General features: G+C 32.0%; 1 protein-coding gene across 2 annotated transcripts in view; it reads left to right on the top strand.

Moving 5' to 3' along the window:
* LOC134706780 (serine-rich adhesin for platelets-like) overlaps positions 1–14818 on the top strand; it is a 35377-nt gene extending 20559 nt beyond the window's left edge. Inside the window, exons 4-13 of one of the 2 annotated variants that reach the window (XM_063566051.1) lie at positions 98–207; positions 670–734; positions 1824–2005; positions 2479–2599; positions 3827–3843; positions 6225–6360; positions 6585–6703; positions 7730–7767; positions 8282–8334; positions 13263–14818. In XM_063566051.1, the coding sequence (XP_063422121.1) occupies positions 98–207; positions 670–734; positions 1824–2005; positions 2479–2599; positions 3827–3843; positions 6225–6360; positions 6585–6703; positions 7730–7767; positions 8282–8329 (836 nt within the window). In that variant the 3' untranslated portion in view covers positions 8330–8334; positions 13263–14818. Of the gene's footprint in view, positions 1–97; positions 208–669; positions 735–1823; positions 2006–2478; positions 2600–3826; positions 3844–6224; positions 6361–6581; positions 6704–7729; positions 7768–8281; positions 8335–13262 lie in introns of both variants that reach the window. The other variant, XM_063566050.1, reaches the window with a different exon arrangement.
* Positions 14819–16126: the final 1308 nt, after the last annotated feature.

Raw genomic sequence — 16126 nt, 5'->3', positions numbered from 1 at the left:
ACAAAAAGCTAAATTATCGGACAAAAAGCAAAAGCGAACAAAAAGCACCGTATCAAAGTATAATAGGTTTTAATCGGTTTTCATTTTCTCGTTGTAGATATTAATTATGCAGTAGTGTTCACATTGAATACAACAACATACGAAAACGTAGACAGTTCGATATTAAATACTCCTTCTTCAGACGAATATAAAGAAATAAAATTGGGGGTAAGTTTGCAAATACAATTCTATGTTATTTTTTCCTCGTAAGTTATTTGATTAAAGACTTTTGTACTATAAGCATTTTAAATATATATAAATACTAAGCGGTTTTCTTCGTGATGACTATTTTATAGTTATGGATTTGGAATGGAATCTTATTCGCATCTTTTTTTCTGTCATCAAATTGAAAGTCATCATTGTATAGCATTATGCATTTCTGCATTTCTGCACTATCTTGTCCTTTTCTGGTCCAATTGCAAAAGTCTTTACTTTTTGCTGATATATGATAACACTTATATGTAAATAAAGATAACCGTTTATGTACTATACAAAATTGCCATATACTTGCAGTACTGATTTAAACATAAGGATAATAGCATTAGATTTATATTAATTCCTCATTTTCTGATTCCAATTATTCAAAACAGTTTGAAATTACGTTACAATTAACGCCTTTTATATATTCAGCTTGAAGAATATTGGAAGGACAAACTTGGAGCAATCTTTGTCAGCATTACAATAACATCAATTCAGTGAGTATGAAAATATAATGGTCGATGTTGGGTTGTTGTCCTGTTCAAGTCCAAAATATAACCTACAAAACACAACCAGAGGTACAAGAATATAAGATCAAGATGGTTGAAGTTTACATATTAATTTTTTTTTCTTTAAATATCCTTTTAGAAACAGTAAATACATTTTTTTTAATAAATATAAAACTGTTCTCCATTGACATGTTATCGATTTAAGCTAAGCACTGAACTTGACAATTAAAAATTACAATAAGAAATAATTAAGAAATATAGAAACTGGAGGTTTTTTTTATTTATTTGGGTGGTTTTTTTTAGAAACAATTGATCTTTCTTTCCTTTTTTGGGGTAAAAGTCAAATTTTGAAATATTATTCAAAATTTATATATTTTCCAGCAGGAAACCCATTAAAAAAATATATACTATGTAAGCTTTTATGTCCTAGGCTTTTTTCTAAACACTGTTTTTTTTTAAATATAAAATATATTATGATACTTTTTCAAAAGTACAGTGGCGGATCCAATACTTTGTATAAAGGGGGAGGGGTGCACTCGCTAAAGTCATGCTTCAGTTATTCCCTCTTTATTCAACAAAAAGGTCCCCTCCCGGATCCGACTATGAAGTATATATAATGTATCATTGATCTTGTCTTGTTTTGTTAAAAATTGTATATGTGCTTGAATTTGCCTGAATAAAAATGTAATATACCTTACCATGTAAGAACATGATTTTGTCTCATTGTTAGTAAATACTGAAACAAATAAAGTAAATCTTTTTCAAAAGGAAGAAGGTGTGCGATTATTCAATAAAATGAATATAGCAGATATGATTTTTAATCCTTCAAAACTTCTGGAATAAATTTATAAACTTGTTGATTTACAACAATACCTTTTATTACAGCTAAGTATACTGCAATTATAAAAAAAAACTAAATAAGATTTATAAGTTAACTTTCTCAAACTCAATGTAAAAGTGACTAATAAGAATTTGAAGATGTAAATGTAAACTGTAACTTTATCAATAATCCCATGACATTTTAATAACTCTGAATACCTTGCAATACATTAAATAGTCAGTATTTTTTTTATTTAGAAAAGGAAGTATAATTGCAGACCACAATGTAACGACAACGACAGATAGTCCTACCACCATTGTTAATGCCGTCACTGATCTAGTAAATGGCGCGTCATCTGTTACACTTGGAAACATACCTACAAAAGCAACCAGTGCTAATATTACAACAGCTGGTTCATCAGGCAATCCAGGCAATACAGGTGAGAAATAGTTTTATAACGAAATATCCAGTTAATGTTTAAAACTATCACCGTTTTAAATGATTTGGTCCATTCAAGATAAAAATCGTAGTTTAAAACCATACGCATCACAGTAGTGGTTTCGTAGTAGCACGCTCGTCTCGAATGCAAAAAACAGTGGGTTCGATCCAAGTTCGAAATTAAGCCAGCATTATTTGCTGCTTCTCCATAAATCACATGCAAAAATGTGAGTGAGACCTGATATCGTTTTTCTAGCAAAAATAATTTAATCCAGAGCAATGATTTGTAAATAAATGTCATTTACTTTTTCATATAGAATCTCATTGATTTTGCTCAAAATGTCAAAAATAAAGTTTTTGAATTTTTGTATAGCTCTGTAATGTGTTTAGGGTAGTTTCGTAAAATAAAAAGGAAACCAATTAATATCACTAATTCATACATTTCTAATTTCTGTAAAATATGTTATTTTTCAGCTTACATATCAAACTCAGCTCAATCAAAAGATCTATGCACTGCTTTGACTACTTTATCACCATGCAGTTCTGGAGAGGAATGTACAGTTTCCAATGGCTACCCATCATGTGTTGCTAAAAAGTAAGATGATGTTGATATGTACATAAGATGGTTATTTTTTCAAATTAGGTTAAAGTTATGGATGCAATCAACTAGTAAAAGAAACAATAAGTCACAGTTTAAATATATTGGAAGGATACGATTAATCTTTCTCCCATAATAGTCATCTACTTTATATAACCGACCTCTTTACTTGCAATTATCATGTTTGTGATTTATATGCAGAAAATTGGTACCGTTAATTTTATTATTATAGATGATGTCAACTATAAGATTACAAAAAAATGTATTTTTATAATGTGCGGCGTTTGGTGTTCAGACAGCACACCATGCAACACACAAAACACAAAGACACACAAACATCAATATTAAACAGCATTCAACAATACACAAATGTTTCTAGAATTTATCCAGTTATAAACCACCACGAGTTGAGAATAGTTGTGAATAAGGCAGACTATCAAAGGACTGTCGACACCTAACACATACATAAATTAAGGAGTCGACAAACACATTGCGATATTAAAGTTTAAACAACCTCTACATGTTCTCCGACTTATTACATGCTCGTAAAAACAGGAGAAACACTGAAATGATGGAATAATCACTGATATTATGAAGAGTATACCTTGAATAAATAAATACCGTCTGCTGTTCTATAGAAACAAACCAAACCAAGGTACAAAAAAAGGGGGGGTCGGAAAGGAAGAAAGGGGCATTAACCTACATTGAGAAAAAAAGTAGAGTGATTTTCACAAACTTCTGACTTATCTATTTTGCTCATTTTTAACCACAATAATGCTTATATAAGCTACATTACAATGTATCATAATATAAATTTGTTTACATTTACATATCAACTACAACAGGAAATGTGGTATAAACAAACAATACAACAGAAAAATCATTAGACATTTAGAGGATTTATACATATGGTCTTCAACAATAGATAAGAACATATACAGTATGTCAATCTTTAAAGTGCATCGACTCTTGAAAATGTACTTTTTTGTGTTGTGTTGTGTGAGCCAAATTATGCTCCGGCGTGTTAAAGATCGTACGCTGACCTTTGATGGTTTACCTTAACACACTGTGACTTGGACGGAGAGTTGTCTCATTGGCACTACTGCCATATCTTCTTATATCTATTATGCTTTTTTTCTATATTGACATGAAGTTGACAGAAATTAATTTAGTTTATGGTTCAACATGTCACTATTTGATTCATTTATATTTCCATTTTTTTAGGGTTTACTCTTCAGATGGTAAGTACATCTCTTTATTAACTAGATACGTAAACAAGTTCTTATAGAACGTCATATTGGGATCATAATTTTTACTTCTGATGCAATGCAAACAGGGCATTAGGAGCGGTGCATGGTCATGATATTGTCTTAATTTCTTCAACGTATATGTTGTCTAATTGATACCTTGGTATCTTACCCCTGTGTTGTCTTTTTGCTCCTTAAGTAGCGTATCCCTGCTTTGTCTGTTCGCTCCTTGGTTGGTATCGTATCCCTGCTTTGTCTGTTCGCTCCTTGGTTGGTATCGTATAACTGCTTTGTCTGTTTGTTCGCTTGGCATCGTATTCCTGTTTTGTATGATAACTGTCATGATATATTATCCTTATTTTGTCTGTTTGCTCCCATGTTGTCGTATCCCTGGTTTGTCTGATTGTCCCCTTGGTTTCTGAATCCCTGTTGTGGCTAATTGGTTCCATGGTATATCATCCTTTTTTTTCGGCTGCTTGCGCTCCATGTCTCTTTTCCCTATTTTGACTGTTCGCTCTCTATAATCTAATCCTGTTTTGATGTGTAGCTCCCACAGAATCGTATCCCTGTTTTGTATGTTTGCTCCTTTGGTATCGTATCACCGTTTGTCTGCTCGCTCTCTTGGTTTCTGAATCCCTGTTGTGGCTAATTGGTTCCATGGTATATCATCCTTTTTTTTCGGCTGCTTGCGCTCCATGTCTCTTTTCCCTATTTTGACTGTTCGCTCTCTATAATCTAATCCTGTTTTGATGTGTAGCTCCCACAGAATAGTATCCCTGTTTTGTATGTTTGCTCCTTTGGTATCGTATCACCGTTTGTCTGCTTGCTCTTTTTGTATCGTATCCTTGTTTCGTCTGTTTGTTTTCATGGTAATGTATCACTAGACTGTCGGCTTGTTCTCTTGGTATATTATCGCTGTTGTGTATGATAGCAATCTTAATCTTGTTCGTCTGATAACTGAACAACCGTATTAAATGAAGACTCAATTTTGATATTTATTACTGCTATCATATCAATACTTTTTTTAGCATTTTGTTTGTTAATAATGTAATGCAGAAAAGACAGGCGGGTGATATCAATGGGGCATTCAAAACTCATAAGTCGAAGAAAGACTGACAACGCTATTGCCGGAAAATAAACGAAAACGACAAAAGATAAGCAAATCCACAAATTACAACATAGAAATGTAAAGATTGAGCAATAACTATTTGATAAATACGTGATAAATTCATGTCAACACAAATGCAATCGTTTGCTATTTAATTTGAGTTAGTTTTACGAGTACCATAAATCAATGTTTGTCAATGTTTGTCATATATATACATATAATCCTATAATTGTTCTTTAAACACATTCTGTTTCAACTTGTCAATATTCTGATTTGTCAAATATGGAGAGTATGCAAGAATCTGCTTAATAACACCTCCTTAAAGTTTAGATAACTGAGGTTTCTCTCCATATCCTAGAAAAAATTGACACATGTTGAGGCAAATCGTGTCCTTACATATTTTCAGCTATTTTCTTAGAAGTACGCGATTGCAAATGTGCATATACATTACTTTTTTGTTAGTCTGAAGATTTCGGTCTCTGTTTGGAAAAATATATTAGGCACAATGGGTACTTGCTTCCATTTGTGTAATCTGAAGCTTTTATTTAGCATGTTCAAAAACAAAATAAATGAGGATATACGTTTTATTCAAACTGTTAAATTGCGACTATTTTTTTAATGAAAATTTGTTTGTCCCAGTTATCTGTATGAATACAAACTGCATATGTGACACCATAGTCATGACTGAATTCAGTCATCTTGCACTACAACTTTCATCTCAATTTATTTGAATATTCAATTGATAATACATTAAAAAATAGAGATTGGTAGCAGTTGGATGTGTGCAATATCCTACACAACAAGTAAATGCTCTGAGGGGTATATACAGTTTTTACAGAAGTGCATTAGAAAACTGTTGACTGAATTCAGTCAATTTACAAACATCAAGAATCATCTTCCTTTTTTCAAAACTAGATTATAGTATTATAGAAAAAAAATCTAAGTTGATTCTAAATATACATATAAATGTTAACAATAACGAAAATCTTGACTGAATTCAGTCACTGGCACCATTATTCATTGACACTATAAAGTACATGCTTTGTACAGTAGAAATATTAATACAATATATACAAACACATTTTAAATCTAAGTCTATGACTGAATTCAGTCACATACTATTATCGTTCTGTCTTATAAATTATGGTATTTTCTCTGTTTTTATCCACATCATAGGACAAATTATTATTTTAACATTAAGAATAAGTTTTGGAGGTTTATTCCGTTTTTATAACATTCGATAGAACTATAAGTTTATCTTTTCCAGATAATATTCCTTTGATAATGGGAGTAAGTATTGGAGGTGTACTTTTTCTAATGACAATTGCTATTATCTTGATGATGGTGGCGATGTACGCGAGAAGACGCCGTCAAAGAAGAAGGGGATTTAAGTCAAGCTCAAGGTTTGGCAACATTCGTTTTTTTATTCTACCGTTAGAAACATCCCACAAGAAATCACTTAATTTGTTTGAATCTATAAATTTTTATTTTGTATACAAGGCTTCTATTGCTTCTCTGAAAAGAGTCAACAGTACATTTGAGTAATACATGTTTAAAATATGACGAATCACACAAACGTCTAATATCTCTGTCAACTAGTGCATAAGTGTTCTTTCTGTTTCAGTAGTGATGCAGACACTCCATACGGTATTGGGTTAAAATATCATCCGTTCCAAGATACTTTATATGCCGGTGGACCAGAATACCACAACAGAATGTTCATGCATGGAGCTGGTGCATGGTCAGGTTAGTACATATATAAGGGATTTGGTAGGATTGACAAAAAACTATCCAATGATGTGAACTAAAAATAACCGTAATGTCTTCAATAATAAAACAATCCGTAACTTATAGTAAGCTGTATAAATATTTCATTTGGAAAAATATAGCTGAATTAAATTAAATTACTAGAAGTTGAACTTGAACTTGAATCATCCCTTCGAAAAATTCGCCACCACGAGTTGGTTGACCGCTATGGAAAATGAAAAACGTTTTTCACATATGAAAACGAGCAAGTTCCAATTGTCTTAAACGCAACTCCCTACTTCTTTTCCTAGAATATGTCCTACCGAATTAAACTTCTCAACGGGTTTGTACTCAACTGAGCAACACGACGGGGCTACTAGTGGGACATGTTATGCTTCCCTCCCGGAGAACCTGATATCACTACCGATTTTTGGTGGGGTTCGTGTTTGCTGAGTCTTTATTTATCTACGTTGTGTTTTTGGTCGTTTTTCGTTTTTTTTACCATTGCATTCGACTTATTCTTTTGAATTTCTTTCTTTCGCCTCTCCATTTCCATTGCTACATTGCAAGTTTTGAAAAAACTTTGCACGTGTATAACTGTTTTTTTTTAATAAAACGATTATTTTGTTAACTAGTTGGATATCATCAATTAGATTGAATGTTAAAAGGAAGGACTATGTAATAGGAAGAATGCTATAGAATACTAGTATCATCTTCTTATTTGAATTTAACAGTATTACATTCCGTTTCTTTGTCTTGGAAAACCTCTATCGTGATTTTTACATATTTATCTTTTTAATAGATATAATAAAAAAGCACATCCTGATATATTCAAGTTAAACTATGGGGATGCAAGGTTGTGGAGTTTTCCATAAAACACTAAAATGGAGAACTTCCATATTCAAGTTGAAGATTGCATATACACAACATTAGATATATTATATATATACGTACCAAAGGGCTATTGTTTTACTAGAGTATGATTGAGATTCTTTAACTTATTATGCATAACAACCTGTATTTCAGAAACAGAATATCCTAATCAAGCATACATGATGAAAGATGTAAGTACATTTTATTGGTATAAAATTATTTCAGTTTGATTGACTGATTGATTGATTGATAATTGCTTAACGCAAGCAGGACATATGTCATACATATTCAGAAAGATAGAATGTGATGAGCAAGAAGATTTCATAATGGGTATTACTGGTGGAATCCAGAAATTTTCGAAAGGAGCCCATTGCCTGACGCTCCAGTCTTGCTTACGGGATCCCCTAAATAATCAAAAAAATTTCCCCCCACATATAAAGGGGGTAAATGCCTCTGAATATTTAAGGTGTGGATATTCATCAATGCTACAGCAACCCAATGACAAAAGCATAACCATATTATATTGTTCCTTTTTCTTAATATTCTTCCTGAAAAAAATTTCTCTACAGTATATGAATATAAAATTCTTCGTTTATTATTTTTTTCGTCTAGCATAAGACATGGAGTAACATAAATTTATTTAAGCTTTAAGTTCAAATCTACATAAACAAACTTCATCAACTTTATTATTTCGTCTATTTGCAGTTTCAAATAAAGCGACCGCAAGTAGATGTAGGCTACAACACCTCATGATAAAGGTAAGTGTGAGGTCAACTAATTATCCTTCAATAATTGTATGAACGGGGTAGAGCTATTTTCAAATACTTTAAAATCATTTAATTAATTTTATTGACACCGGCATGTGCGACCGTAGTTTTTCTTTTTTGCGATAATTTGTCATATGACTTCATTGTGCTGCGAATGAAGATTAAACGAAAAAGGCGAAAGATCTCTTTACCGCCAGACATCGATTCAGTCTTTTTTGCTTGTTAGTTGTCAGTAATATTCATAGTGTTATATATAGGGTCTGATGAACGATTCTCGGTTTTTTTCAAACGAAAACAGTGGAGTCATTAATGCAGTACATCATCGTGTGTAAATTGATTTGCAAAATTGAAGCGGCATTTAAATGCAAATGAAAATCGGGGAAGTGATATTTTGATAGACAAATACAGGGGACATGTTGGCGATACGAGGCGTTTGGTTATGTTTATACAAAATAACTATCACAGTGTACAAGCGGACAGTGACACAAAACGGAAGTTGCTGATCTGTCCGACGGCGATCGGCTCGTTGTTTTTCAAAAAAATATAGAATATCAACACAAAGTGTCCCATAATGGATTGTTCAGCAGCTCAAGGTAAGTGAATAACTACAATGATATATTTTTGACCATTTAAAGCTTATTTTATGCTTTTAGCATCAACCGTCTTTTTAAAATAACTCCTGATCATGAAGAGGGGTCAAAATTTTGCGATTTTTCGAGTCATAAATCTTAACAAAACTCCGAAAATTCAAACATTTTCAAGATTTTTAATCGATATATAGTTGAATAATCATATTCCGCATACACACACAAAAGTTTGGTTAATTTTTTTTTATTATATTGTCACAATTGAATCTTTTCTATTCAAAGTGTACTGTCCGCCTCGTTGCCACCGTATGTTTTCATACTGTCCGATTCGTTGGTCATATTCATGATCGATATCTTAAGCAAAAGTAAGATTGAAACATGCAATTTATCCACATTCATGACCGATTTCCTAGGAAATATCAACATTTATAAAATGTTACTGATTATTACATATAAAAAGCATTGTTAATGCATGCACATGAAAATTTAATATACGTTTCTCTAGTTTGTTTTAGGAAAATGGGGCACGTAGGTGATTTTTATGGTATATTTATTCATACATTCATGTGGAACATTGTTATTTTTATCACTTAAAAACATAAATAGGGGTAATAACTTTTCATGAAAAATACAACCATGCAACAAAAGTTATTTCTAGGCCTTTTATAGCTGACTATGCGGTATGGGCTTTGCTCATTGTTGAAGGCCGTACGGTGACCTATAATTGTTCATTTCTGTGTCATTTAATTTGTTCTCTTGTTTAGAGTTGTCTCATTGGCAATTACACCAAATCTTCTTTTTTATATTTATAACCGTTTGACACAGAAAATCAAAACAATAGTTTTTTACACCCAGTTTGCGTCTTATTTCACCAATAATCAAACAAATCTCATGGCTTGGAATTCAAGTCAAAAAGAATCAATTGAAAAGTTACGGTGTACTTGAATGGTCCATGAGTTTGTTTTCCTATTGCCTTAGTAGAGGTAAGAATACTTATATACACACATTTAACATGAAGTATGCGGTGAAGCCTTTCTTGTTAAATTTTTTATCATAACTTGCATTTATTCTGTATGAGTTATTATTCAATTCTTATATGTACAAATCATCGATTAAATAAATTAATATGAATACATTCACGTTACTTAATACATGTATTTGTAATCGCTTAGGCAGTTGCGGATCCAGGCGGTCGGGGGTCCGGGGTTGGGAACCCTAGTTACTTTTTTTTTAATCTTTCATCTGGGTATGAATTCTCTCTTAACAATTTCTGGATCCGCTCCTGAATTATATTTTTGTAAGTTTAAAAAACACGAATATCAGTGAAATTAACAAATATGGAAAATATGGGGCAAAAAATACCCGTCCCCATGTACCTACGATTACATCTATGTTATAGTATACATTATGATCGAAATGTTAAAGTCTGATCACGGATGCAAAGTAAGAGCGTATTTTCCTTTTGAAATGTCTGTGAAGAAAAGGACACGATAATTTTAAATTATTACATGGCATTTTCCATATCGACCCTGGTATCAGCCCTAGACTTCCATATCAAGCCAGAGGGCTTTAGCCCGAAGGCTTGATATGGGTCGAAGGCTGAAACCAGGGCCGATATGTAAAATGACATGTCATGATCTATTTATCACATATTTCCAAGTTTACTGGGGCTGATATGGATTTTCAAAAGCTAATATCGATTCTCAAGGGCTGATATCGATTTTCAAAGGCTGATATCGATTTCAAGGGCTGATATCAATTTTCAGGGGCTGATATGGATTTTCGGGGGCTGATATGGATATTGGAAAATAGCCAACTTTAACTTCCTGCTTTATCTGCATCGATATCGAAAAATGATTTATTCTTGTCTCCTTCAGTTTCCATTTCCTCGTCTGTCTGTTCCTTGAGGTCATGAGAAATATCAGATTTGCGGGGTGTTGATGTGGAGATTTTTTGTCTTTTTGCAACTGGGCTTCCAATTTCATGCGAGTTATCATTTTCAATTTCAAAAAGAGTGCTTGCTGTTTCCAAAAGATCACATGTTTTTCCTATATTAAGAGTTTCCTTATAATTGTCACTATGTATGTAATAACCATCCTTTTGTAGTTGGTTTGGTATAACACAAAAGTTTTTCGTCTGAAGAATGCATTTATTTTGAATATAAACCTTTATTTTAAGTGTTTGTTCAGGATGGCGAATTATATTGTGGTCTATTATTTCGGAAAATATTTTGCACGAAAACAAGCATGTTGTACAACTATAAGGATTACTAGTACTCATCATGTATATCTGAAAATATAAGCAAAACATTATTTAATTGATGTTCTTAAGTGCGCTGCATCACTCACTATCATCTACTGTTGTTTTAAAATAACTTTTAAACAAGAATGTGACCATAGTACACGGATGCCCCACTCGCACTATCGTTTTCTATGTTCATTAGGCCGTAAAATTGGATCAAAACTCTAATTTTGCATTAAATTAGAAAGATCATGTCATAGGGAACATGTGTACTGAATTCACCATGCATTTATTAGAATATTATATCGGTAGAGAATCTAACAACAAGGTCCGCAAACGATGAATACGAGCAGCAGACATGAGTAAAGGTTCTGGAAGAGTGACCAATGTCCCCCTTTAATTGACACGAGATCCAAGCTGAATATACAATCTATAAATATTTTCCATATATAATCATAGACAGTATCTGTGTTGAATAAAGTTTAAATGTGGATAAATTGCATGTTTCAATCTTACTTTTGCTTAAGATATCGATCATGAATATGACCAACGAATCGGACAGTATGAAAACATACGGTGGCAACGAGGCGGACAGTACACTTTGAATAGAAAAGATTCAATTGTGACAATATAATAAAAAAAAATGAACCAAACTTTTGTGTGTGTATGCGGAATATGATTATTCAACTATGTATCGATTAAAAATCTTGAAAATGTTTGAATTTTCGGAGTTTTGTTAAGATTTATGACTCGAAAAATCGCAAAATTTTGACCCCTCTTCATGATCAGGAGTTATTTTAAAAAGACGGTTGATGCTAAAAGCATAAAATAAGCTTTAAATGGTCAAAAATACATCATTGTAGTTATTCACTTACCTTGAGCTGCTGAACAATCCATTATGGGACACTTTGTGTTGATATTCTATATTTTTTTGAAAAACAACGAGCCGATCGCCGTCGGACAGATCAGCAACTTCCGTTTTGTGTCACTGTCCGCTTGTACACTGTGACTATGAGAACCATTTGATTTATTCAAATAAAATGCTCTTATTCGGTTAAAAGTAGTTTATTTCATTCGAATTTGTGAAAAAATCATGTTTGTTTACATTTTTTATGTCATTGAAATGTCGAGAAGCAAACTGCCTTTTGTTGTTTTGTAAAAACTATATGCTTCTAAAACTGGATTTCTCACATACTGATCATAATGTTGAAACATTTTGATATACAGTTTTTTTTTTCGTTGTAAATTTGTCTGTGTGATTAATTAAATTAGATTATTTGATGACCTTTCATATGTCTTCTCGATTAAATTTCTTTCAAGATCCGTTACCAGAGCTTTCACGATCGTCTCGCAATACTTGACCCCGTTAGATATTCTTTCGCGATCATTTCTCTCGTTTAACCGAATGACACCCTGGAGTATGTATTGGGGCAATGTTTTCTGGACGTGCATGAGTGGCTTTTATAAAAAAAGAACTAACGCTTATATAATAACTCATGCTTTTAGTTTATTTTTTTAACTGTGTAGGATTCATGAATGTGCTAGTTTCTAGCCCAAAACATCACATTAAATTACCAATTACTCCCCTGATAAATTGATGGAAAATTTAGTTTTCCGTAAAGCGGCTGTATATAAAAACATAAATCTTTTGATAACGTTTAATGTTAGAAACATGGTCATTCACATCCTTTTAGCCAGGCAAGATAAAGCGGGAGAAATGAGAAGTTTCTAATTTTAGCTAGTCCAATAAGGACAACATTGATGCTCTATTTAAATAACTCATTTTGTTTATGTTAATCTTTTGTTAAATGCAAACCGCGATATAATGCAGATGGTCGTTACAAATCCAAAATAGAGGTTTTAATAAAGGCCATTTTTGTTCCCTTTTAATTTCTGCCGATTGAAATCATTCCGAGGCAACAAAACCAAAACAAAATTCAAAACAACCCCAAAACAAAACAGCAACCAAAAAGCAATTAAGCACAACTTGTTGATAACAACATTCCGTAGTAACAAATTTGTTTTAGAATGTAATTGCTTTAAAATGCGTGAAATAATATAACTGTATCCTGTTTTTCTTTTCTTTTACAGCTTGTTTCATATAGCTAGAATGACCATATAGGTTTAATGAGAAGTAATATTGTGCATTATTTCCAATCAAGACCATAGTAGCCAAGACAGAATTATTATTGATGATGCCGTTTTCGAAGGAAATATTTCTGTGTAAAGCTGTATAGGAAATGAAACAGATTCCCAAGTTAACATTAAATATATTGAGAGAGACAATTGGTGCTAAATGTATATTTGCTCCCTATATTGTTTATGTGTATTTTATGACAAACTATATTAAGTGCCGTTGGTAACTTAAATTTACAAATAGTAATTTTATTTTTAAAACCTGGATAGCGGTCATGTGTCATGATTATCATTTCGTCCCTAATGGGTCCCTAAGAAAATATCAAGATCAAACTTGTACACTAATATATGTAATTGAGTTATTAAAGCTAGTTTCCTAATGCACGTAAGTGTGATTGAATTTGTCATGCATTTATCTGCAATATAAATTTTGTAAGCCAAACCTGGCGGTATGCTAAATGATGGTTATGAATGAAAATATAATGTATACAAGTTTAACTGCGCCGTTTTACTGTACAAGCATTTCGAAATAAATATGATAGAAATATAAATGTATTAAAAATCAACTGTTTGTTTAAAGGTCAACGAAAGATAACTCTATATCAAATACTTACTTCGTGAATTTTATTTTGCGTTATTGTACTGAAAAAAAATACCTTGACTGCAGTGCTTAATTTCATTTTGTTTTTAAGAGATATATTTGTACTTGCCATGCTCCCCGAAAAAAATTGGGAGCACATAGATCAGTTGTTCAGATCAGAGAGTCTCTCTATATTGGTTGGCGTTCACAGTTTCTTTCTTCAATCATATTTCAGTGTCACGAGTACACTTCCTGACAGTACGCTGACGAATTTGTGTTCAAAATTATGAAGTTGTCATTCGTTATAAAGTGTAGTTTTATTTCATTGTTTAAACGATATTTCAGTATTTCTGAAACTAAAGATTCTAGAAATTACGGAAAATTAAAATGTATACACTGATGCGTTAACATTTTAACTATGAATACTAGTAGGTTTTCAATGTGACTTTATAAATATTTATTTTACAACAATTTTTAAGAAGTATTGGTGTTTTATTTGCTTGATTACCGAAGAAAATAATTTTTCAGCATTTTTCTGAGCATAAAATAATCAAATGTATTTTTTGTTTGTTATACGAGTTTTGAAATGTAGTGTTATATAAGTTAATGTTCATTTATATATAACGAAAAAATATATGTATCATTATAAACAATTACTTTATGTATCTTATGTTCTTTTAATTTTTTGTCTTCAGTCGGGGTTTGGGGGTTGTTTGTTTTTAATTCTAATTGGTAATGAAGGGTGAAAAACACATATCTTTAATATTAATATTGTATTAGACAGATGCTGACTGTGTCGATGTTTTTGTTACAAATTACTATTTATTGTATTTTACTGAATTAACGTATGCCTTTGTTATGTTATATCTATTATGTCTATATTATTGTCTTTGTTACCTTATACTTAAACTGCCATATATTTTTGATAAAAAAATATATACTATTCCGACATTTGCCTCTTTAATGCCATATTTTGATATGGTCAACCTAAATAAGTGCTATACTAGATTCAGAACTTATTGCACGAGGAAATATACTTAGTTATGTGTATGGAGAGACTGCACCGTACCAGTACACACTGCCCCTTTAAAATACAAGCTACCATATGTATATTTTAAAACATCGAAACCATAATTTGAAAATCTGTGTATATGATCGACCAAAAAAAAGTCCGTATTCAGAGACAAAAACGCTGTGAAATGTCTAATGGTAGTATCACTCCACAGTCAATATGTTTTTGTTCCTACGTACAAACATTTAAATTAATGTTGTTTTTTGTAAGTAAAAAGTACTACCGCGAGTGTCTGGTAAAAGAATTTGAAATAAATGAGCACTCTGGTATAACCCATCACATAGACACATAATATTTTTCAAGGATGATATTTTGCCGGGTGAATCATATGTCCTTCGTGACTTCACTGAACAATACATTGAACAACAAATCTGAGGACTATCCTTGATTGCATTGGATACTTAAGTTTCACAAAATTTCGTACAAACTACGGTATATTAACGGTTTTACAAAGGGATTGTCCATTAGATTGACAAGTTTTCAGTGAAACTAGACACACATTTAAAACAAACTGCTAGCTTATCAGCGTATATACCATATAAAACAGCTATGTCATATATACTTGAAGGAAAGATATCAGCGGATGACCAATTTGATTTCTGTCATGAATATAAACATGCCTCAGTTCATAACTTAATGATAAAAAAAAAATACATTCAGGACTGTTATGGTATAAAATGCCAAGTATTCAAGAGCTTGGTGACGAAAATCCCACTTTGACCTTGGTTTGAAGTTCAGAGTTGGATTTGATGCAAAGGAAGAAAACAACAACATATACTTCGCTCAATTCAAAGAATGATAGTAAAAAGTAAAATCACAAAAATACTGAACTCCGAGGTAAATTCAAAACGGAAAGTCCCTAATCAAATGGAAAAATCAAATGATAAAACACATTAAACGAATGGACAACAACTGTCATATTTCTGACTTGGTACAGGCATTTTCAAATTAGAAAATGGTGGAATGAACCTGGTTTTATAGCGCTAAACCTTTCACTTGTATGACAGTCGCATCAAATTCCATTATATTTACAACGATGCGTGAACAACACAGACATAATTGGTAAAATTTCAAAAGATGGGGTACAGCAGTCATCATGCACTGTGTCACAATATCAATTAGAACAAAAACAAACAATATTTAACAAAGAAGCACAAAAAGCTTCTA

The sequence above is a fragment of the Mytilus trossulus genome, chromosome 2 (assembly GCF_036588685.1).
Source record: "Mytilus trossulus isolate FHL-02 chromosome 2, PNRI_Mtr1.1.1.hap1, whole genome shotgun sequence".
Lineage (NCBI taxonomy): Eukaryota > Metazoa > Mollusca > Bivalvia > Mytilida > Mytilidae > Mytilus > Mytilus trossulus.
This window is presented reverse-complemented; position numbering and strand designations above follow the sequence as displayed.